Source organism: Bombyx mandarina, chromosome 06 (assembly GCF_030267445.1).
Source record: "Bombyx mandarina strain Sakado chromosome 06, ASM3026744v2".
NCBI lineage: Eukaryota > Metazoa > Arthropoda > Insecta > Lepidoptera > Bombycidae > Bombyx > Bombyx mandarina.
Genome location: NC_143213.1, coordinates 3,972,894 through 3,998,786, shown reverse-complemented (window position 1 = coordinate 3,998,786; position 25,893 = coordinate 3,972,894). Strand labels below are relative to the sequence as shown.

Below are 25,893 nucleotides of genomic sequence, written 5' to 3'. Positions count from 1 at the left end.
GACATCTCACCATTTAGAAAACTTCAGTGCATATTTTAGATCTGATTTTATACGAACAGTATGCCTTGCGGTGTTTTTGGATGATGGGTTAGTATTTAATGGTATATGCGCTATTCTTTTTATGTACATACGATACGCTCCACTCGTGTTCTTGCATATTCTTCTGGAATGTAGCAGATTTAGGAGTCCAGGAATCGACTCCTCTGTAGAGAGCCGGCAATTCTGCCAGCTTCACTTCCAGTCGCTCAGCAAGCCTCTGCTCCACCAACGCCTTCGGACCGCTTGTCAATGGCCGCGGTGGTTCTTTCCCAATACGCCGCTCAGAGGACGTAACCCCGTTAAATTTTTCATCGTTACAAGAGATCACACGTTTAGGACTATCGGTATTAATACTATGTAATTGACTCATATCGGTTTTAACATAAGTCTTATATTGCACTGATTCTGTTACGTTCGCTGTTCGCGAATACCTCAAAGAATCAAAGGTGTCGCCGTTGTGGCTACTGTATTCGACGTTATCCAAGTTGATGTCTCTATCGAGTCGCTTAGAGACCGCATCGTACCCATTTCGTTTGTGTTCCTCGTGGTTCTGTTTGAGGAAATTGTTTTCGAAACTAGTTTTACATTTAGGAACATTATTTAGGTAATTGTTATAGCTTAAGTCTTTGTGTAAGCCTTTTTCACAGCCTATTTTCAGTGTTTCTTGTATATCTACACCGTTTCCATTCGTCCGATTGTAGCTAATTCCCGTATGTTTTCCGCAATCACCCTTATTATCGATCACTTCGCTTCGTTCAGGTTCCTTGCTTTCAAATTCGTGTTTGACTAGAGCAACGCGTGAAATGTCATTATTCTTATATTGTGCTCTAGGAGAGAAGTCAGCCGACGTTATGCCTGCGCGGCTCTGCTCATTTGGAACGGTCCAAGTGTCGTGCTTCTTCTTTTCACTTTTTGATGACCAGGCTTTTGCTAAAGCAGCTTTTAGTGCTTCCCGCCTTTCGTGCACGCTAACCCTAGGGTACTCGTGTATCGGGACTATAGCGGGAGCGTATAGTGTTGATCTTGGTGTGGCTCGAGTGATTCGAAAACTTCTGAATTCTCTGTTGAACTCTGAACTCAGAGAATAAGCGGGTATCCGTGAAGTTACCATAATGAGATCAAATTTTTCTTTCACACGCAAATAACAAAATAAATTAATTCACCAACTTATTTTAGCACAGAGCGCACTGAACACATATCGACTCTACCTGGAAAATTATCATTTCTTACAATAATGTGTTAAAATAAATTGTTTGTTGTGTTGCCTTGTCGGAAGTCGGTTGTTTAGGATGCGATTTAAGCAAAAGTGTTTGGTTTTATGTGTCGGCGGGTTGTGGGCCGCGACCTTCGCGGTGGGCGGCGAAGCGACGGGACAACGCACTGGTCAACGAACCGTCCCGTGTCGTTCGCTGCTCGCCCTAACTTGCATAACGTTACTCCCTATCATTGATCTTTTTTGCACAACATCTTAAACAAGTCGTATTAGATTTTATGTTTGGTTTTGATAACATTAGAAATGCAACTAATTACGTAAGCTTGATAATGAATGGAACTATTTACATGCAAATATTGATAAGGCCTGTGAAGAACGTCTGGCTCGGGCTTGCTTTGTAGAATTACATTTATTCCGTATAAGTGCAACAAGTGTCGCCTTGATTTCGTCCCTAATATGGTTAAAGGCGCTGCTGCCATATGGTACGCAACAGATACATCCTCGCTTATCTCCGCTCTAGTTACAATGACGTTAATATAAATCAATTACAACGGTCTTGTTTGTTCGAATAGCTTAATTAAAACGCGTAATTTTATCCTGGTTCAAGTTGACTTTATGTTATTTTTATTTTATTGTTAGTTTTTCGACTCTTCACAGTATAAAGAGGTTGATTTCTACATTTTATATTTGCAAACAATGGTGTTGAGACTGTTCCATTCAAAACAATAGATAAGATTTATTTTGTTTATTAAACCGTTAAACCGACCGACAATAGCGAACACAACAATTTAATTTAACACATTTCTTTTAAACAACAACAAATCACTGTGCATAATTTTGATAAATCGATTGGCTCCACAAAATAATTGTAGAGGCTGCATGCACTTCACTCATTAAACACAAAGGTCCTTTACAACGAAAGGAAGGTATCGTGTATGAGTACACATACAGAGAAGAGTTGTGCAGATCGTAAGGAGAGCAGCCACCGGAAGCGAGTGAGCGCGATGGCGGCGGCACGATTGTTACGTGCATACCTTCTCGTTGTGCGCGCGAGAACTGCGTGCGGTGTGCGTGCACCGCTGCGACTATACTGACTCGAGGGAACCAAAGCGCGCCTCGAACCGAAGACCCCACCGCTTCCACCTCTCTCCTCTGGTTTACCACTTGTGACTTTAACATGAGAGCACTATGGACCGAATCACAAGAGCACTGACCTTCGCAGCCGCGCTTAGACCATACCGCCCATACTCTCACACCGATAAAAGTTTGTGCGCCTGCATTTCCCACTTTAATGCACCGCTGATTTTGAGTTTAGGTTATTCAATTTTAGGAGAAACAAATGTTATTGGTTACATTAGTTGATAAATGATCATAACGATATTATTATTAAGTCGATCCAGACAGTATCGCATGATTGCATATATACAAATGTTACGGTTTAAATATTTTTAAATTTGTAATCAAATATGTATTTGTTTAATGACGAAAGTAGCGATATAAATTAATATTGACAAAATTATGCACCAACTGAATTTAATTTTTTATATGTTGACAATGCTGATTGGAAAAATTTCGACTGCTGTGCTGCGAAATGGTCATTGCAGTTGATAACGTAAAATTAATGTAAAGAGGATGAGAGATATCTGATCAGAATATTCATTAATTATATCATCATCATTCTCCTGCCCTTCTCTCAGTCACCTGGGGTCGGCGCAACATGTTTTCTCCTTCCATACTCTTCTATCATATACATTTTCTTCGCTCACTCCCCTCTTACCTATATTGTCTTTCACGCAATCCATCCATTTCTTCTTAGGTCTACCTCTTCCTCTATATCCTTCCACATTCATAGTTAACATTCTCTTACCAACCTATTTTTCATTTCGTCTCATCACCTGTCCATGCCATCCCAAACGCGCACTTCTCAGTTTCTCTGTCACAGGTGCCACTTTCAGACTTCCTCTAATATATTCATTCCGTATTCTATCCATTCCTGTTACTCCACACATCCATCCCAACATTCGCATCTCTGCGGCATGCAATCGCCTTAATTATATCTTGTTTCAAATTATTTCAATGTTATGATTGGTTATTTGCAATAAAGTTTACCTCAAATTGTTCTTAGATTCCTTAAAAATAAAGAAAACACGTTGCCATTTAATATTACCTACATATGTCGGAAAAACCTCAAACTTTAAGAATTTCCGTAATTTATATTTCCACCTTTATTCCCGCCTGAATAAATTGGAACATTAGACTAACAATTTATTTTTAATTGTTGAGGAAAATATTCATGTGTATATTAAACTTGTTTTGGTAGTTTTGTATGTAGGTACTTTTAGGCAATGATTAGCATTTCATTTAACTATCGATTAGAATATTTTAAATAATTAGCCTTGATTTTGCAACATTTGATCTATTTAATTATAGTATTATATATATAAATTGTACTTCACCTTAACGTCTAATGTAGTCTAATAAAATGTGTATACCTGAAACAAAAAAGGTGATGTTAAATACAAATGTATTTTAGTGCAGATATAAAAAACAGTGTTGAAACTTGTGACTATAATTTTAGCAATAATTTTATTTTATTTTTATTTTTATATTATATCTTATTATATATTATTTTTTATTGCTTAAGTGTGTGGACGAGCTCACGGCCCACCAGATGCTAATTGGTTACCGGAGCTCACAGACATCTACAACGTAAATGCCGCCATCCACTTTGAAATATAAATTCTAAGGTCTCCAGTTCTTAACAGTAGAACGGCTGCCTCACTCTTCAATCCGAAACGCATTACGCCCTCACGACTGAAATAAGCAGAGTAGTGGTGTCTTATAAGCCCGTAAGATACCACCACCTTATAAGCCGCACGGTACCTACCATCACCCTGTATATTTCTGCCAAGCCAAGTACGTTTTTTTTAGCTTAGCTATTTCTAATATGCAAAGACGTTATTCTGTAGAAAGTATTTTATAATATTTAGTTTATGTCGAATTCAATTAAACAAGCTGGTCCAGCCATTAACTATTATGAAAATGGGTTATTTACTACCATTTTGAAGTAAATTTATTTTGTATCAACTAATAAATATTAACCACAATTTTATGATTGAAAATAATGTTTTACGAGTTTAATGTTTGCTAACTTTTGAGTGTAAGTACTTTTCTTAAAAAATAACGCCTACGCGAGTGAAAGTTACAGAAATTGAAATAAATATTAAAAATAAAAAGCAAACGAATGACAAACAAACAAAAATATTACTGTCGAAGATGTACAAGAATTATGAGTACTATGCGTATCGGAGTTACAGTAAGCCATTAGAATTTGTATCTGTAATTTACATAACCTAAAATCACCGACAACACAAACATTATAGTACTTGATACGTTTGTATTAACTTATGTACGTGGCATGCCTTTTTAAATATTTATTTATGTATGAAATAAACATGACCTAGACTGGAACATTATTGCTTACTCAATGATAATGTGTGTCACTGCCAACGATTATATTATGCACCTATGATTTTATGCCCCTTGGGGTGTTAAGCTGTGAAATATTTGCATGACCTATTATAAATCTTTATAAATATCGTTTTAATAACATCGTTAAGGTGTACAAAATAAAAGCAAAAATAAGTAATAAAACCGTCACGAGCTGCTTGTATTAATTTCCAAGTACAACATGCCAATCAAAAAACTGACCCAAATAACTGTTCGCTGTAGGAAAATCTCCGTTCGACATACAAACTAACAAAGACAAAAAAATTCTCGACCTAAACCGTGTGTGAGACTGCGTCATTCTATACAATTGGTGGCGCGTAAATGGCAACAAAAAATTGTACCGGAGGCGGCGAGTACTCAACAAACGGTGAAGTCCAATGACCCAAATGACCAGTAACCAGGTCGTCTAGACTGGAATAGAATTAAAAACAAATTACCCGATCCGTACATTATCGCCATAACTTACGTTGTTCTTGCACAATATATACAACGTACAAACACCATCATGTATTGTGATTTGGTTTAATTTTACGCTCCCCTTTAGAAATAAAACGACCTAATCAAGTAACATTATTTAATTTACCTCTACAACTAGAGACACCATAAACGTTTGAAGATCGACCGCCCTAAAAGTTATCAAAGCCTAATTAGGAATGAACGTTCGAAACAAAAAAAAAATAAGACATGTATCTGTTAAACTTTAGGATGTGGTTCTAGCAAAGACCACAGCAAATTAATCCGAATCCATAAATGGTTCACCCACGGTAACCTGATCTGGCCAGCACCAGTTCAATACAATCTAAATTATATATCAAAATGGCATCCATACATAGACTTCCTCGAAATCATTGATTCTTCATCAGTAATTACTTCGTGACGTGCTCAATGGACAGGTTTGATGGAAGATTTTCGCGTTTATTAATTTAAAACACAGCTAAATAATCTAACATGAACTCACTTCAGTGGTATTGCCACCTAATGTTTATGCTCTATAGCAACATAATATATCCAACATACTAATGACTGTGGTAATCTCGTTTTGGTATCTATGGCCCCAGTAACTGATTACAACCAGGTGGGTCATAGCATCGTCGGCCACATCAGAATGTACGCTAGTTAAAACACACTTGCTTTAGTAGAGTAGGAAAGCATGAGAATTGCGCGTATGAAAACGTTAGACTCGTTTCTCCGTAATTACTGTACATTAGCAGGAGGCAGTGATGACTGTTGTTTTAAAAAAGTAACGCAATAATAACTGAGTCAAGTCAAGAGTAACGGTCCTCATTAATCATTGAGGTCATAATCGGTCAAACATCTAATCACACATGTACAAAAAAATCCTTACCAATACATCACTTATTGATTCGTCATCATGCTTTAGTATTCAAAAGATATTTTTGTATATTAAATTATTTTGAGAATTAAATGGAACAATTTGCTGAATTAATAATGCTAATGTTTAATAAACAGGAAAGACTGTTGTTTGCTAAAGTATAAATCCGTCACATGCATAGATATCACATAATTTGTTAGCTAGTAATTAATTTCCGTTCAGAACAGGAGAAATCAGTCCACCGACCGGTATTCTTATTAACCTTTCTCACAAATAATGATACGTCGAGCTTCTTGGAAGCACAACAAAGATCCTGAACACGTCCGTGAATCACGCCACCGGCAAAACCTTCGACCCAGACAACAAATAAAAACAAAATTAGAATTTGTGCCTCTATGTTTTCAAAACGAATTTGTATGCATACCGTCATCTGCCTCACTCGACCACTTTGGCGATACCTTTTATTTTAACTACAGGTACACAAAGTATTTCGGTATTTGCTTAAATTGTCAAACATTGTACAGCTCAGTCCGTGATTGTCGACACGTATGTTAAACATACGTTAAAATGTTAAAAAAAAAACCATTAAATGTGAACAAGCAATAAAAAAAAAACAGGCACAACAAAAATGAAAACAAAATTATTGCACAAGGATTTTTAATTAGGAACAGCAGTCAACGCCTGTACGATAAACGAGAAAGTTGCCTACGGGCTGCCGCCACGGACCGTGTAATTGGGGCAGAAAGTTGTCTTACAGTCTCTAACAGTTCGATTCTCCGAAGAGACGCGTAGGTGTCGCCAGCCGCATACATCTGTTCGTTATACTTCATACACGAAATTGCCATTGAATATTACAATGATTCGCAATTGCGGTCAGTGTAACACATTTTATTACTATTAGAAAGGAGATTAGGCTTTAGGAAAAAAGGCATTTTAAGGTCGAAATAAACACTAATCCGTCAATATAGTATTTTCTTCGGTTTACGCGTGTCGTAGACATTGACAGGAAAACAGCAAAGTAAGAGTATTCAAAGCTTCCGAAAAAATATTTTGACAACAATCATAAGCGTCGATTAAGTCGTAGCGATCGAAAGGATAAGACGCACGGTGCATTCGTATAAAGCGATGCAACGGTGTTCGAATCCCGCAGGCAGGTACCAATTTTTCTAACGAAATACGTACTTATAAATTGTTCAAGTTTCAGGTCCACGGTGTAGGAACATCTTCTAATAAAAATCAAACCTGCAAAATTATAATTTGCGTACGTTGTTCGTGGTAGGGCGTCTTGTGAGCCCATAGGTAGGTGCCACCACCCTGCCTATTTCTGTTTTGGTTTGAAGAGTGGACAGACGTTGTACTGTAAAAACAGAGGCCTAAAAAGTCATGTCTGTCATGCTAGGTAGGCAGCGGCATTTACGTTGTACATGTTTACGGGCTACGGTAACCACTTAAGACCAGGTGGTTCGTTTGCCCGTCCACCCATCTAAGTTATAAAAAGAGAAAGAAAAAAAACAGCGAGATTAAACCGTAAAAGTAGTTTTGATTATAATTCGTGAATGTTAACTTTGAATCTGTAGGTATATAATTTATATATAACGTATACATGTATATATAATGAAATGTATGACGTATATAACGTTTGTTCCAACTACTTGATTAAAAAATGCTCAGGCCCACCGGTGAAATCTGTGCCCGTAGCTATTTATCATATTCCACCCCAGATAAATAAAAAGAATTAAAGGGTTTACACTGAAAGCCTTATTAATATCTTGATTTAGACCACTTACAGCTTTAGTCAAATATTTTTTCTTGAATATCATCATCATCATCATCATCAGCCTGCGGCAGTCCACTGCTGGACATAGGCCTCCCCCAAAGCTCGCCACTGAACCCGATCTTCGGTTCTACGCATCCAGTTACTGCCAGCTGCCTTGCGCAGGTCGTCGCTCCATCTAGCAGGAGGACGTCTCACACTACGTTTGCCGGTTCGCGGTCTCCACTCCAGAACACGTCTACCCCAACGGTTATCGGTTCTGCGATATATCTGACCAGCCCACTGCCCCTTCAGCTTACTAACTCTGCGAGCTATATCGATCACTTTGGTTTTTGCCCGAATGACCTCATTGCGTATTCGGTCTCGCAATGACAAACCGAGCATAGCTCACTCCATAGCTCGCTGAGTAACTTTTAATTGGTGGACTAGTCGCACAGTCAGTGTCCACGTTTCTTGAATATAATGAAATGTAAATATAGAGGGAGAGGCAACAAACATGGCGGTAGCTTTTGGGAAAAAAATCCTTTATTCTAGTTTCTTTCTGTTTACTCTCCCTTTATAAAACTGAAGTAGTGTATGATTCCTTAAATAAATAAATAAATACGCGAACCATATCAGAAATCAACTCCAATGCAGTGAAGCAATGAGGCATTAAATTTTTATTAAGAAAGACATTTAAAATTCAATGGTGGATTTAAGCTCTAATAACCACTAGTTATTATAACTGAATATTTTCTTATATTGTAATTGTATACTGACGACAAAGCGACCAAGACAAAAAAAACATCGTCAACAGAAGACATGATATAATCTACCATATATAAGTAAAACCTCAACTTATTGAATGAGATACATTCCCGATCCTGCGGTCCGAATACACCATTCCGATTTGAGCAACCGACGCGCGTGGACGTGCTCATTGTTTTGTCGGAAGTGACTACCGGTGATAATAGATCATTGTTCGTGGCACATCTGTGGCCCAAGTGTTTCTCGGAATTTGTACCTGCGCCTAATTGCAAGGCATTGCCGCCCGGGAACTGTGCAGTGGTTCTATTCACTCTAAATCTATTCTATTTATTCTATTCCTAAAATTTCTAAAATTCCTAGAATCGCTTCGGCCAATTTAGTGTTACCGACGCAGGAGCCTCGCCGCAAGGCGAGCGCGTGTTTAAGTCCCGGGGCCGCCCCCCCCGGGCGAAAATCACGTAAAGATGGAGGAAAAACTTTTCATCGACTTCATTCGGGAAAAATATCCGTCAATCGCGCCCGAATTCGAAGCCTATAGGGCCTCATTTAGTAAATATTCTCCCCCCGCATCTCTCGCCGCCATCACCAAACATGCCTCGCAGGCATGCCTCGCGTGCCCCGCCGCCGGTCCGTGTTCAAGCGCACGTACGCACGCCGCCACCGTAGCGTCTAACGCCCCCGCCCCCGCTACCCCCGCGCCCGCGTCAATCACGTCAGTTTCGTCCGTCGCGACCTCAATAGCGTCTAGTTCAGGCTCCGATACCGAATCGGAGATGGACTTCGAGTCCGCGACTAGCCCTCAACCCGGAACCTCGGATGGGTTCCAAACTGTAACGCGCGGTAAAAAGCGTACTCGCGTCGTGGAGTCCCGGAGCTCTGTGACGAAGCAAACCAAGTCCGCGACCGCCTCCCGACCACAGGTAGTCGTGACGCCGGAGTCGGACTCCGCCCGCCGCGTAACCCCACCGCCGCGCCCAAAAACCGCGCCCGCGCCTAAAACAGTTGTCCCGCCCCCGCTGATACTCCAGGAGAAGTCAGCGTGGAATCGCGTATCCCAGGCCCTTCAGGCCAACAAAATTAATTATACCCATGCGCGTAACGTCGCGCATGGGATTCAGATTAAGGTCGCAACGCCGGGCGACCATAGGGCCCTCTCTGCTTACCTCCGAAAGGAGAACATAGGTTATCACACCTATGCTCTTCAGGAGGACCGCGAACTCCGCGTAGTGATACGCGGAGTCCCCAAGGAACTCGACATAGACTACGTAAAGGAGGATCTGATCGGTCAGTCCCTCCCAATAGTTAGTGTGCACCGGATGCACAGCGGACGCGGCAGACAGCCGTACAATATGATTCTCGTCGCGCTAGAATCAACCCCGGAGGCAAAGAAAAGAATCTCATGTCTCAAAACGATATGCGGCCTCTCCGGGGTCACCATCGAAGCCCCCCATAAACGTGGTACTCCCGGGCAGTGCCACAGGTGCCAGCTCTATGGCCACTCAGCGCGTAATTGCCACGCGCGCCCCCGCTGTGTGAAATGCCTCGGCGATCACGCAACCACAGAATGTTCGCGTGTTAGGGAAACCGCGACGGAACCCCCAAGCTGTGTCCTATGCCTTAAGCAAGGGCACCCGGCAAACTACCGCGGATGTCCTAGGGCTCCGCGTAAACGCCCGAACCACCCAGCCCCCCGAACCGTCGACCCAAAGACTTCGGCGCCTTCAGTGCCGAAACCAGCCTTCGTACCGGCTGCGGTTCCCACCGTCTCGGCGTGGAAAAAACCGCTGCCGTATACGAAGGAGGGAACACAAAACGTACCCCAGCCCCCGCCTGCGACACGTCCCGCGCCTCAGCCCCTGCTCGCACCTCGCCCCGCGCCCGCGTACCGCCCCCCGCAACCCTCTGCCGTCAACGACTTCGCGCTCGTGCGCGACTTCGTCACCGCGGTAAACTTTGACCGTCTGCGATCGTTCGCAGATGCTATCCGTAGGTCGGTAACCCCCGAACAGCGGCTTGCGGCCGCTTTCGATCACATGGACGTCTATGAGTCCGTATCCCGTACGCTGTAAATCTTTACCGGTTATCAATGGCGCGAAACGGTAGAGAAAAACTTTATTCCCTTAAGTTGGCATTCTACAATGCTAACGGACTCGTGCGGCAACGCGATCAAATATACGAATTCCTCCGCGACAACCTAATAGATATTCTGTTAGTGCAGGAGACCTGCCTGAAGCCCTCGCGTCGTGACCCGAAAGTCGCGAATTACGTCATGGTTAGGAATGACAGACTCACCGCCTCCAAAGGCGGGACTGCCATTTACTATAGGCGGGCCCTGCACGTTGTCCCTCTCGATACTCCCTCGCTCTCACATATCGAGGCGTCAGTGTGCCGTATCTCGCTGACGGGACACCAGCCGATCGTCATCGCATCCGTTTATCTCCCCCCGAACAAGCCCCTCCTGAGCAGTGACATCGAGTCACTGTTCGGCATGGGAGACTCTGTCATCCTGGCAGGCGATTTAAATTGCCACCACACTAGGTGGAACTGCCATCGTACTAACGTCAACGGTAGGCGTCTCGACGCGTTTATAGACGACCTCACCTTCGAAGTAGTCGGCCCCCCAACTCCAACATGTTATCCGTATAACATCGCGCTCCGTCCGAGCACTATAGACCTGGCATTGCTTAGGAACGTAACTCTGCGCTTGCATTCCATCGAAGCACTGTCAGAGCTCGACTCAGACCACCGACCTGTCGTTATGCAGCTCGGTCGCCCTCTCAACCCAGTTACTGTTACGAGGACCATGGTGGATTGGAATAAGCTGGGCACGTGCTTAGCCGAAGCCGCTCCGCCAATCCTCCCTTACGGCCCGGATTCGAATCTATCCCCCGAGGACACCGTCGAATCCATAAACATCATTACCGATCACATCTCTTCCGCGATCATTAGATCTTCTAAAGAAGTCGATGTGGAGGATAGCTTCCACCGCATAAGACTTTCCCCCGAACTTAGGAATCTCTTAAGAGTTAGGAACGCGGCAATCCGGGCCTACGATCGTCTTCCCACGCATTCAAACCGGATTCGGATGCGTCGTCTACAACGCGAAGTCCACTCCCGCCTAAGCGACGCCCGTAACGAAAATTGGCATAGTTATTTAGAACAACTCGCGCCCTCCCACCAAGCATACTGGCGACTAGCTAGGACTCTCAAATCCGAAACTACCGCTACTATGCCTCCCCTCGTACGCCCTTCAGGCCAACCACCGGCTTTCGATGACGATGACAAGGCTGAGCTGCTGGCCGATGCACTGCAAGAGCAGTGCACCACCAGCACTCAATACGCGGACCCCGAACACACCGAGTTAGTCGACAGGGAGGTCGAGCGCAGAGCTTCCCTACCGCCCTCGGACGCGTTACCCCCCATTACCACTGACGAAGTTAGAGAAGCGATCCACAACCTCCAACCTAAGAAGGCACCCGGCTCCGACGGCATCCGTAACCGCGCGCTTAAACTCTTACCAGTCCAACTGATAGCAATGTTGGCTACCATTTTAAATGCCGCTATGACGCACTGCATCTTTCCCGCGGTGTGGAAAGAAGCGGACGTTATCGGTATACATAAGCCGGGCAAACCGAAAAACGAAACCGCTAGTTACCGTCCGATTAGTCTCCTCCCGACGATAGGCAAAATTTACGAACGGCTCCTTCGGAAACGCCTCTGGGACTTCGTTACCGCGAATAAAATTCTAATAGACGAGCAGTTTGGATTCCGCGCTAAGCACTCTTGCGTACAACAAGTGCACCGCCTCACGGAGCACATCTTAATAGGGCTAAATAGGCGTAAACAAATCCCGACCGGCGCCCTCTTCTTCGATATCGCGAAGGCGTTCGACAAAGTCTGGCACAACGGTTTGATCTACAAACTGTACAACATGGGAGTGCCAGACAGACTCGTGCTCATCATACGAGACTTCTTGTCGAACCGTTTGTTTCGATATCGAGTAGAGGGAACTCGCTCTCGCCCCCGTCATCTGACTGCCGGAGTCCCGCAAGGCTCCGCGCTCTCCCCGTTATTATTTAGTTTGTATATCAATGATATACCCCGGTCTCCGGAGACCCATCTAGCGCTCTTCGCCGATGACACGGCTATCTACTACTCGTGTAGGAAGATGTCGTTGCTACATCGGCAACTCCAGATCGCAGTAGCCACCATGGGACAGTGGTTCCGGAAGTGGCGCATCGACATCAACCCCACGAAAAGCACAGCGGTGCTCTTCAAAAGGGGTCGCCCTCCGAATACCACTTCGAGCATCCCACTCCCTAATAGGCGCGCAAACACCTCCGCCGTTAGCCCCGTTACTCTCTTTGGCCAGCCCATACCGTGGGCCTCGCAGGTCAAATACCTAGGCGTCACCCTCGACAGAGGGATGACATTCCGTCCCCATATTAAAACGGTACGCGACCGTGCCGCCTTCATATTAGGACGTCTCTACCCTATGCTTTGCAAGCGAAGCAAACTGTCCTTCCGTAATAAGGTAACTCTCTACAAAACTTGCATACGCCCCGTTATGACGTATGCAAGCGTAGTGTTCGCTCACGCAGCCCGCACCAACTTGAAGCCCCTTCAGGTTATTCAATCCCGATTCTGCAGGATAGCCGTCGGAGCACCATGGTTCCTGAGGAACGTGGATCTCCACGATGACCTGGAGCTCGACTCTGTCAGTAAGTATCTACAGTCGGCATCATTGCGCCATTTCGAGAAGGCGGCACGACATGAGAACCCTCTTGTCGTGGCCGCTGGAAACTACATACCCGATCCTGTAGATCGAATGGTAAACAGTCGACGTCGCCCAAAGCACGTCATTACGGATCCTCCCGATCCATTAACGGTGCTTTTAGGCACCACAAGCACCGGTCACCGTCCTCGTCGAACCCGTCGCTTGCGACGAAGGGCTCGACGAGCGAATTAACCCCTAGACACAGCCCACTGAGTTTCTCGCCGGATCTTCTCAGTGGGTCGCGTTTCCGATCCGGTGGTAGATTCTGCGAAGCACTGCTCTTGCTAGGGTCAGTGTTAGCAACTCTCCGGTTTGAGCCCCGTGAGCTCACCTACACACGTTAGGGTGAAGCTGAAATAGCCTCTCAAGGCTATCAGCATAGGTAGGAAAAAAAAAAAAAAGGTCCGAATAGAAAACAGTCGACGTCGACCAAAACACGTCATTTCGGATCCTCCCGATCCACTGACGGTGCTTTTAGGTACCCCAAACGCCGGTAATCGTTCTCGTCGAATCCGTAGCTTGCGACGAAGGGTTCGGCGAGTAAATTAACTCACAGACACAGCCCACTGAGTTTCTCGCCAGATCTTCTCAGTGGGTCACGTTTCCGATACGGTGGTAGATTCTGCGAACCACAGCTCTTGCTAGGGTTAGTGTTAGCAACGTCATCAGGTTTGAGCCCCGTGAGCTCACCTACTAATTCGGCCAATCTAGAATAACCCCTCGAGGTTACTAGAATAGGTAAGAAAAATAATAATTGAACGAGGCATGAGTGAGTCCTCTGGGTCACAGAAGACATCGATGAATACATTAAAGACTAATACTACATACAAATACTCGTAAAAAGAAGATATTAATACTACAATGAGATCGTGAGTGCGGTGAGATAATTTAAACATAATTAAAGAACACAGTTGTTACGTTCGTTGAAAAAGTAAATTAACATTCTTAAGAAATAGTGAACGGCATGTAGTATGAAAGTCAGCGGCTTCCAGTTTCATCAAGACGGATGGGTGAGGTTGTGCTCAGACAGGAAAGGTAAGAGTGCGACGAACGACTGCTCGAGCGTGTCCAAAGGACAACGCTCAAGGAGGTGGCAGTTGCTTGACTTGAGCATACACTACCAGTGTATTTAGCGGCCGCAATGGGGCTTATAGATTCGCGTCGCTGTCGCGAAATGGCATTCCCACACTGACCTCATATACGGATGGGACACGAGAACTTTTTATGTCCACTTGATGTAAGTGTACATACACACACATGATGATACACAAAAGTAATTTGTGTAATACTGTAATGTAATTTATAATAATAAAAAGGAAAATAGAATAAAATAGAATATACCGTTTCAAATAAATTATTATTCTACCAGTATCCCTTATACTACACTATCTTAAACAAAGCCGCTGTTCGCTTCTGTCATCGCCTTTTTTTTTAATTCATGACTGAAAATATATTGCTTCTATTTTTTGTTTATAATTAGTATAAGCATAGAGAGTATTTACAACATTTAAGCTTTAAATTTCATTTGGATAATTTAAAAGAAACTTTTCAACAAATTCGTTGAGCCGTCATAACGTTATTGTGAATTTTTCAATTAATTACCGGAAACTAAGCACATGATACGAGTATAATTACAATAATCCTTAACTCAAGTGTCATACTACATATTGAACATTCCATAGCTCACTTTGATTAACATACAAGGTAATTAACCACCTGGTAAGTGAATCATAAATAAGCATTTTTTTTTTATTATTAATATAGCGGTTGCACGACGCCCGAGGTGGAAGCGTTTTCAATCGAGAAGGTTAACGGATTGAGGCTGCTTACCGTCACATCATCACTAGGAAAAAAACACACGCAATAAATCTCTCGATAGTGGCTCTCGTTTGTTTATGGGAACTTTCACTTATTAATATTTCATTTGATAAAAGGGAAATCGTGTTACGACAGATGACAAACGACTGAAGACAATGTGCAGTAGCGCGGGTGGGTAACAATCAAGGCCGCTAACAGTGGGCCACGCCGAGGTTCGCCAGATGTTTGAAAACAAAAGTGATCATCACAATTTCACACAAGACGCCAAAGAAATAAGATTATTATAATTACAATATTTCAGGATTTAATATTAAAAACTGTGCTGATATTATAGGATATATGATAAGAGCTAATAACTACTATTTAGCAAACAATCTATATACAAATCTTAACGTTTTATTAATATAGCTATACAATATAGCTTTTATACAACGTAAAGAGGTGTATGCGTAAAGCACGCGGTTGGGTTATATTTAAATTTTTGTTTTGCTTCCATTACTATTTTTCTACTGTGATCCAGAACCGAATCGATTTTCAACCGTTTCCCCATTGCTTTACATCGTTTAAAACATTCGAAGCTTTCATTTTTTTCCGGGTACAAATGGATTAACTACGGACAGATCATTTGCAATGTTTTAGTGCGACGCCTCCGTCGATAACCGAACGATACGTGGGCGGCCGATGCATTGCCATTCCTTAAACGGAAACCTCGTTTACCTACTTGTCTTCCCTTCAGATATCGATGTTCGGTAAGGTTCCTTGTCATTAAAATCGGCAACGAAAACCAACTATCTTATCTGGCATTAATATGTACGTGTACGTAAATGGCTTGTCGGCAATCAGCATCAGTCCTTGGTAAAAACGATTCAAATTTGATCGAACTTCCGCGGTCAAGAGCCGATTACACTTCGTACTCCCATGTTAATAAAGATCAAATTGAACGAACGCATCCGAGCTTCACTATATTTCCCCAATTTTTTGTCTATCGGATCAGGAAATTAACAATTCGATTTGCATAGCCAGCTAAAAGGCTAAAACGCGTCACGAGTAATGATCTAACAAAGTGTATACATTTTAGTTATTATAAATCGTATTCATTATTTAAAGAAACACAACAGTTTTATTACAGAAATACAGCTGGCTATCCAGCTTGTAATCGTTATTTGTAACGTAACCGATATTGCACCCTTGATTCCAATAATATGTTGACAACGATACACGTAATTTTCAAACGTGCGTAAATTAGTTTCAGCAAATGATTTGTTAAGCAGCGTATCGATGACGTTTTACAACATGCGCACGAAGACGAAGGTGCAATGCGAAGGCGTTGAAACAGATAAGGCACGTAATTCTTAAACAAATCCTTTATGTTTAAAATAATTACCAACAACAATATCATGTGAAGATAAATTTCAATTGAAGCAAATAAAGAAATCGGTGACAGTCTAAGTATCATTGAAGATTCGGGTTAACGTGATCATTTACCGATGATGAGTCACGTTTCTTTAACAACCAAACTAACTGTTGTCGGTCTAGGTTCGCACTTGCTCCAGTTCCCCAAATCTTTTCATATCGCGTTACAGTTCAAACACAATACGTGTTCTCGTTATGTCTTACATGAATGAAAACACATGTGTTTTATTTGGGTCGGTTGCATTTCATCTGCAATTTGAATTATTCTGATATAAACTGATTAGACTGTTATGGTTTGTAGCTCACTAACTGAATATTGGTAAAGGTTTGAAGCCCACGCTCGGTACAAACAATACAACATTATGTACGAGTTCCATGAAACAGACATAACGGATGAAGTACTATTTGACTAACACATTTCCGAACAATCGATTAACGTTCATATGAATACAATGGATATGCGTTATCAGACTACATTTAAATATACAATTAAACAAGCCCGTTAACTTTCTGAAATCTTATTAGTCACAACATTTACAGTTTATGGTATGTATTTTGATATTTGGTTTTAATTTAGTTCGGTTTTTTTGTTAAATTAAATGATAATTTTTGAAATTGAAAGCACGACAACTTCCATCTTCAAACGTAAACAAATGCAATAAAAAGTTGTGTAGCTAATGAGCTTTCACTAGTCACCTCCCACTAACAGCAGGGCACTATCCCACAAAATACAGGTTTTATGGTTTAGAAAACACCCAATATTTTACGTACATGTGTTTGAACACCCACATTTGTACCAAAACTTAATTAGCGTCTACGAAATTTCGAATTGTTCCAGAATTTGATTTACGCAGTGACAGCGAAAGTAAAAACGTGTCACGGTTTGTAGTTTCTTTCAAAAGAGAATGGCAATTTGAAATTTTTTATTAGGGAAATCAAAGAAGTGGTAAAGTACCATAGATACTTATTATTGTTGAGACACAGTTTTGGGAAATAGACAACGATCGATAGGAAGATCGAAATAATAAACCGGATAAACAATTTCAACACTATCTTTTAAGCTTAAGTTAAGTAGTTATTGCAACGAGCTGTAACATTACCGTCGTAATTACCGTTCTCGCACGCCTTCGCCTGATGCTTTCTAAGTCTATCACTACAGCCACTATTATTACTATTATATATTTTGATAATTTTTTTATTTGATTACTGATTTAGTAAAATTTTCAAATTCAAAAGTAGCATTATCGTAGCTTCTTGCAACCAGAGTACTTTTTTTGGGTAGGCGGTGTGTCGCAAACACATGACAAACCAATGTAATGAATACTAAAATGTTCCATAAACGTTTTGACTCAAATATTAAATATATAGTGGTAATGATTTTCGTTGTCCTTTTTTACTTAGACATCGTCGAGGTCACGCATCGTTATAAATATATGTGTGATCACCGCGCAAAAAGGGGAGATATAGCGGTGGAATAACTCAATTAAGCACTCGATGAGCTCGACTAAGTGTTTAATAAAAAGCGGTCGTTCATGTGTTAACTATTTATTATGGCTTTTTTTATATATTACGCATGGAAAAAAAATTAAGTGCTTAATAGATTCACGTAGGTTAAGCAAGCCTACACTCGCTTTCGTCCCCCAAATTGGCGATAGCAATAACGATGAGTAATGAATAGAGAGCTGCTTTAATTTGCGGCGTCGCCTGCACCCACGCACACAGTACAACGCGCATCCACTCGGAACAATACTTACTGGTTTACTTTCTCGATTGACTCATAATAATTCATTGCATATGTCTAGCATTTCGAATTAGATTAATGATAGTAATCTAGATTTATCTGCGAGGACACAAGCTCGCCAGCCGAATAAACGAACAATCGCATACACTTTCACTTTAACTAATAATGTCAGATGGCGGACTATCCTCAAGATATCACCAAGGCTTTGTCCTACCTGTGCGAAGATGCATCAAGGGCGATGCAAGGCGATACAGTGTGTAAATACGAATAGCAACAATACCCATACTGTGCTACATTATGCGATCAATCGAAGAGAGGCGAAGCTCTGCGTGTTTCTATTTTATTGTATGTCTAACACCAATGAAAAATTAAGCGCTGAATTTTATTGGAATCCAGCTACTTTGATCCACGATAGTATTGCCTGTACGATGTCCAACTTTGACGTCAGGTCCGACTATAGTTCCTCAGTCCCTTTTTATAATAGAAAGAGATACAATGCGGACAATTTCATCAAAGATAAACATTAGCGATGCGATTAATGCCATAATAAAAAGTAGATGATGGTACCACCATCAATCTCCCTGTAGCTCTAACATCGAAAACAACTCTTGTCTGGTTATTGGCATTTTAAAAATTTGAAGATTATTATGGATCTAACATCCAGAGTCGATTAATCAGGCCGGAAGTCTCGGATCGTTTATAATTGATATCGCAAATCAATTATTGCTGGTTTCGATAAATTTGGTTATGTGCTAATTTAATGGAACAATCAATCTTAAATGTATCTTGTATTTAAAAAAAATGATTTTTCTCTACGCTAGAGGAAAATGAAAACAGGTTTGAAAATTGAAAGTAAGTATTTTTTTTTATCTATACTAATATTATAAAGCTGAAGAGTTTGTTTGTTTGAACGCGTTAATCTCAGGAACTACTGGTCCTATGTGAAAAATTCTTTCAGGGTTAGATACCCCATTTATGAGGAAGGCTATAGGTTGTATAACATCACGCTACGAGCAATGCAAGCGGAGCACCTATAAATAATGTTTCAAAATCGGGGTTTTAATCCTTTTTGAGAGCTTCCACTGCGTGCGCTGCGGAAACGGTTAGTTTCGCTAAACTAATGTATGAGAGTCTTCTCTGTATCTGTCTAATGTATGAAGTCTCTTTTTTTAAGTCGGTTAAAAAGCGTGATTTTGGTACCTTAAATAACTCTCCATTCTATTATTGAAAAATATTTTCACTTTCTAAGTAAATGAAGGGGCGGGTAAAATTTTGCGTTATGCCAATGTCACTATACCACGCGGACGAATTCGCGGGCAAAAGCTAGTTCCTTAATATTAAAACACCCGACAACGATTATTCTATATGTTCCAGTTGATAATGGTTGGTCAATACGATATGACTGGAAAAGGTGTACAATTCACGTCTACGAGTACAGGCAGCGACCCTCTGGAGTCAACGCACCATAGGGACCGGTTTGCTAATCGCTCCCACATAGAACGGCTCGCGCTCCTGTCAGCTCCTAAACGCAACTAACGGCAACTTCGCAACCGGCTCCGTCCCGGCAACGACTTACAATCTAGTTTTTTTTAAAATAAATATTGGAAATCTTCGGAATTATCTCCACTTGACTAATTGGTACAGTTATTTATTGGCCGAGTTATGTAAGTTTTAGAGCGTGTCGCAGTCTAAGGCATTATGTCATCGTAATGCACACTAAGAGTTTAGTTGGAAAGTTCAACAAGTCGATTTCTGTTGACTTCATAATGCAACAGAAATAACATGACTCCGACCAGTTTCCGTGGACGTGACAATGGTGCCGTTTTGCAAAGTAAACTCCGTATCCGATGCTCATAGGAACAACACGAATTCCACAAGTATGTTGCATAATGCTATCCGTTGAACGTTTGCTGCTGTTAATTCTGAGTTCCATTTATTATATTTAGAAGTTACACAACATTTCGATTTTAAATTTATAAAATAAAATATACTTGAATTTTATATAAAAAAAAACAGTTACCCAGACAGACTGGGCGCTGAAGCTCGACCGAAATGATTTACAAACACACCAAGTAGGGTCAGAGAACATTGATTTATTTGATATGTGTCTCATAAAACATACAATGTCAGATAACATTCTGATGCTATTTACCCATATTTGTATGTTGAAACGCTTTCGGTTCTGCTCTTTGGTTTTATACCTTTGTTCCGACAATTTAAAAACAAACGGTACCTTCGCGTGATCAAATAGAGCAAAATTTTAATCGAGACGCATTTTGGCACCGAAATATCGTCTAATATTAGAATAGTATGTTCACACTGATTCGTTTAATTTTGCTTAGCGATAGATTTAGTGTCGTGATAAATCGTCCAGCTCTCACTAAACGGTCGTTGATTCCGTCACATGTACTCGTTCCATTACGTACAATTGCTGAACGGACAGTGACAATCCGAATAAATAAGTCTGTTCATACAGCCAACGGGATTAATTAGCACTTGCACGTTAAGATTTCACTGAATTCTTTAACAGCGTGAAGAAATTAATCAAACCACAAATAATTAAAAATCTTGGCGGCTGATCTTTAATTAATGATCGTTTCTCGCAGATCAAACAGTCCATTATCATCTTGAAATTTTAGGCTTTTTCATTTAGGTATACAATAGTTGCGTGTCTATTATGATCTATACAAGGCAGGTAAAAAATATCTTATCCACAATGACTTCCAAATCGGAACGTTTTTAAAAAAGATTGATTTCGAATTATTATCATATAATATACGAATGATAAAGGTCCCTAATAGTTTAATATAGCAAATTAGTTCTGTAATTATGTATTCCATGAAGTTCAAGAACCAAGATCGACCTCGACGTTTTGCAGAGATCCTCTATTGAAGTCTATTGTTACACAGCAGGATATGTTGAACTGAGACCTTGCAGAGTTAATCCAAAACGTTGGCAAACAAATAATGTATTTTACCTTGGGTCGGTATCAAAATATGAACGGCGCGACACCACGTGTTCAATAAATTGAGGAAGCGCAAAAGATTTCTTCCCACCGATTAAAACTCATTTGTTGATTACAAAATCGTGATTTGTTTGTATGAGCGAAACGTGCGTTAAAGACATAAATTCGAGCACAGTTTTATGAAACATTTGTTCGATGTTGCATGTCGTAACTTGTTTACGAACTATATGAGGTACGAACAGATTGGAAACCAGCGGCAGAAATTACAGATTCGATTATTTGGAATGAAACGTTACGTGACGTGTAAATTGTGGCAAGTGCACTCAGTTCGGCGTTACGATGTGGTAGGTATTCGTTTCATGTTTGAATAGCTATTTTTATTCTCAATCGAAAACAACTGTTGTTAAAGAATCATCTCTATCTTCGAAGAGCTACCACTTCTGTACCTGATCTAATCTTAATAGTTATATAATTAATAATCTACCAACTGAAGTTATTGTCGTTAAAGTAGCATTAAAAGCTCTATAAAGCTTCATACAGATCTCTTTTAGCGCTTTGCAAAAAGCTCAGCGTGGGTCGGAGCTGCACCTACCTACTGCACTTCTAGTTTTACTGTGTCAAGAACAACGTCTGTCGCCCCCACTTCGCCGTTAGCAAGCCACCATTTGTCACCGGAATAATACACAAACTCTTACAAGTTACGACAATTGCTTCTTGTTCGGGTATAATGCAATCACGGCCTGGCTAACCCGCAAGACGTTGCGCTTTTTACAATATAACAATGCGGTTTTCAAGCTTCCTTATTTAGCAATCTGTCCTACTATTCTAAACAATAACAATTTGAAAACTCCACTTAGTAACTACGTGGCGATAAAATCTATTCCAACAAATACGTTGTTGTTTGAGGGATTTACAATTGTTGATTAGTCATTTATGAAATGTATCCAGTTAGTTTAAATCACGTATTGCTGACTTAAAGATAATATAAAGATTACCGTTTAAGTAAGTGACCTTTCTGAAGTCCTTGGCACACAGCACTTGCGAAAGACGAAAATGAAAACATCGACATGAAAACAACCAGTAATAATTAATACTAGGTAAGTACCGCGGCGCCGTACATGATGAATAAATAATATATATTTAATTGTTGTAGTGGTGGTTCACCAAAATTGGTTATTTATTGTTATAAAAATGTCTTAATTGTAATAGCTCAGAATGCCGTTATCGTTTCTAAATAAACTTTCTACTACCTGTGTTTAAGCCGAACCATAAGCTTTAAAACTTAAACAGCCTTATTCAAAAATACGGTCTAAATACATACTGGGATTATACATACAATACAAAGCCATATAACATTAAGCAGTTTTAACTAAAATACGTACTTTCAATGGTGCTAAAGTTAAAACTCCTACGCCCTAGTTTATTTACGAACTAACTTTAGCTCTTCTACTAATCTTAACATTTACTATTTTTATTGCTATTATAGGCAGACCAGTACACAGTTCACTTTTTTTTATTGCTTAAATGGGTGGACGAGCTTACAGCCCACCTGGTATTAAGTGGTCACTGGAGCCCATAGACATCTACGACGTAAATGTGCCACCCACCTTGAGATATTGATTTTAAGAAGTCGTCGTGGCCTAACGGATAAGTCTTCGGTACATTCGTGTTGAGCGATGCACCAGCGTTCGAATTTCAGGCGGGTACCAATTTTTCTAATGAATTATGTACTCGACAAATGTTCACGATTGACTTCCACGGTGAAGGAATAACATCGTGTAATGAAAATCAAACCCGCAAAATTATAATTTGCGTAATTACTGGTGGTAGGACCTCTTGTGAGTCCGCGCGGGTAGGTACCACCACCCTGTCTATTTCTGCCGTGAAGCAGTAATGCGTTTCGGTTTGAAGGGTGGGGCAGCCGTTGTAACTATAGTTGAGACCTTAGAACTTATATCTCAAGGTTGGTGGCGCATTTACGTTGTAGATGTCTATGGGCTCCAGTAACCACTTAACACCAGGTGGGCTGTCAGCTCGTCCACCAATCAAAGCAATAAAAAAAAAAAAGATATAAGCTCTAAGATCTCAAGTATAGTCACAACGGCTGCCCCACCCTTCAAACCGAAACGCATTACTGCTTCACGGCAGAAATAGGCAGGGTGGTGGTACCTACCCGCGCGGACTCACAAGAGGTCCTACCACCGAGTTTACTATCTGAGTACCGAATATATTATCCAATTACACATTGCTCTTTGGAGTAACTGATTCTAGAATGGGCTTAATTTTACAATAGTAACTCATTTAAGACCAGTACTAACGTTATTAATACCAGGAAGTTAAAACATAGATATGCCCCGCGACGAGCCATCATAATTAGCTTAGTAGTTTGCGTGATGCTCGAGCGTACCAGTTTACAAAAGAAAAACCATCCCTCAAAGCCGTGATCGGGATATTTAATGAATAGACGGACTTTATTACAGTTTCATTATCGTAGAGGTTTGCAAATAAAAACATAAAATTATTCTAGTGTTTCTCAATCACAACATTCTCGTTGTGTATTGATTATTTTCATTAACAGTTTGATATAATGTGTCGCGCAGCTGAATTAGACGAGTTGATCGGTTGTAGTAATAACATTCACAACACATGCTTGTATTATGTGATGTTATTAACAATTAAAGTATCAATTTTACTATTATTGCAACGAAATTAATATTTTTGATGTCTCCAATCGGTACACGAAACACGAAACTATGGAATTCCTTCGAATTTTGATTCCACATTTATTTTTAAAAGGCTTTTGATTTTACAATGGTAATTTTCATGGCATTTTTAAACGCGCCACATGAAATTACTATGACACATTTAACCCGAATGAGGGTAATAGATATATAAAAGTTTATTCCTTAGTATAATATCAATTGTTTGTGCTGATTGATAATGAACTAATTATTGGAAAGGTATAACCTATTTCTCTGGTAGGAAGTAGCGCACGTAGTTATCGACAATCCTACCTATTTATGCCGAGAAACAATCCAGTATTCCAGTAAGGAATGACAGATTTTACACAAAGTAATTGGGATTAAGACCAAATGTTTCAAATCTTTAATATAAAATATTTAGTGTCCATTGACTACATTTGAGAGATTCTAGAAAGGATCCTCTTACCGCTAAGAATACTAGAATAATACATATTGAAAAATTGTGCAAGTAACTAATTACACATTAATTACGTTTGGAAATTCCTGTTCAATCGTAACGTGTACGTAATAAAAACGTGTCCTACAGCGCTAAACATGCGTTACTATGGTCTCGATCCAATATCATGGTGAATCTAGAATAAAATCTTATTAAAACGTAAGCATCTATAAATGGCTGTAATAACAATTAAACCTTTGGAAGGCAAGCAATGCTGACATTATTTAAAGTACACAGATAGTACCAGACAAATGCAACTTGTCTCTAGGGAATGCAACGACAAAACTGGATTCTTTCGCAATGCTTGTTTCAAGCCACAGTACTAAGCACGTTGCATATTGAATTTGTACTATAAGCTTGAATACAAAGCAATCCTTGAGTGTAAATAAAAAAAATTCAAACATCAAATGATAAACTTGAACTCAATTTCACGAAATAACTTTAATGTAAAATACAAACGTATGGATACAAACTAATTTATAACGCAAGGTCTCAACATTATTAACCGTTATCTGTTTTTTTTTCACTAATATGTTTTGGCGGCCATTTTTTGTACGGTTAGCGCAACAGTCATCGTTTATTGTTGTAAAAGCGAATTTTCGCAAGTGAAATTGGGTTAAAAATATAAATAACCATTAAATTATTTGAATCAATACGAATGTCAATGTAAGCAAACCAAATAGAGAAAAAAGTCAAGTGCGTTCCCACGAAGCGGCACATGTTCAAGGCTAGCGAGTTAATATGACGTTGCATTATGAAAAAAGTAACTTGTTTTTTAAGCGAGAAACCCTTTCCGAAGCAGTGTAAACATATTATAAAAGGTAAAACAAATGGCGTATTATACTTAATCGAATATTCCAAATTTAAAGAATTCAATAAATGAAAACAAACATTTTCATTCTTTAAAAGTAATCGGGAAGATGAACGGTAATGACCCCTTTAAATACCGTAGCCCATAGGCATCACGACGTGAATGCCGCTAAGCATCCTTAGTCGTGAAGTCAAAGTCCCAATTGCATTGAAACGCATGTAATGACTCAGATTTGTTAACTCGAATACTACATTAATCGGCTGAAATTGAAATTCAACACTACTGGAAATTATTGAAAGGTTTGTGTGTTAAGAATTTGTATTTCGCTATCGATGCATTCAAGAAAAACACTAGTTTTTCTAATTAAGGTGAGCGTTTTTCACGTTGTAGTCTATGGGCTCTAGTGACCGTACTAGGTATATATGGTACCTTCACGGAAATATCTAACTCGATGTAACGAAAGTGACTATAACAATAAACAGTACAGTAGTTTATTTCGTCGGATCAGATATCTCCACCTGTTATCGTGAATGGTTCCATCTAATATATCGGGT

The 25,893-nt window shown here is 40.4% G+C and overlaps 1 protein-coding gene and 1 long non-coding RNA gene across 5 annotated transcripts in view; both read right to left on the bottom strand.

The window, feature by feature from the left end:
- The window catches only part of Doa (CDC like kinase darkener of apricot), a 31,588-nt gene extending 29,195 nt beyond the window's left edge, over positions 1 to 2,393 (bottom strand). The window contains exons 1-2 of one of the 4 annotated variants that reach the window (XM_089728101.1): positions 2,287 to 2,393; positions 132 to 1,247 (exon numbers count right to left, since the gene is read on the bottom strand). In XM_089728101.1, coding sequence (XP_089584227.1) covers positions 132 to 1,150 — 1,019 coding nt within the window. In that variant the 5' untranslated portion in view covers positions 1,151 to 1,247; positions 2,287 to 2,393. Of the gene's footprint in view, positions 1 to 131; positions 1,248 to 2,195 lie in introns of all 4 variants that reach the window. The other 3 variants (XM_089728098.1, XM_089728100.1, XM_089728099.1) reach the window with 3 other exon arrangements.
- The window catches only part of LOC149502800 (uncharacterized), a 29,075-nt gene continuing 5,557 nt past the window's right edge, over positions 2,376 to 25,893 (bottom strand). The window contains exon 3 of the long non-coding RNA XR_016323216.1: positions 2,376 to 3,744. This is a non-coding gene — a long non-coding RNA (uncharacterized LOC149502800). The remainder of the gene's footprint in view (positions 3,745 to 25,893) is intronic.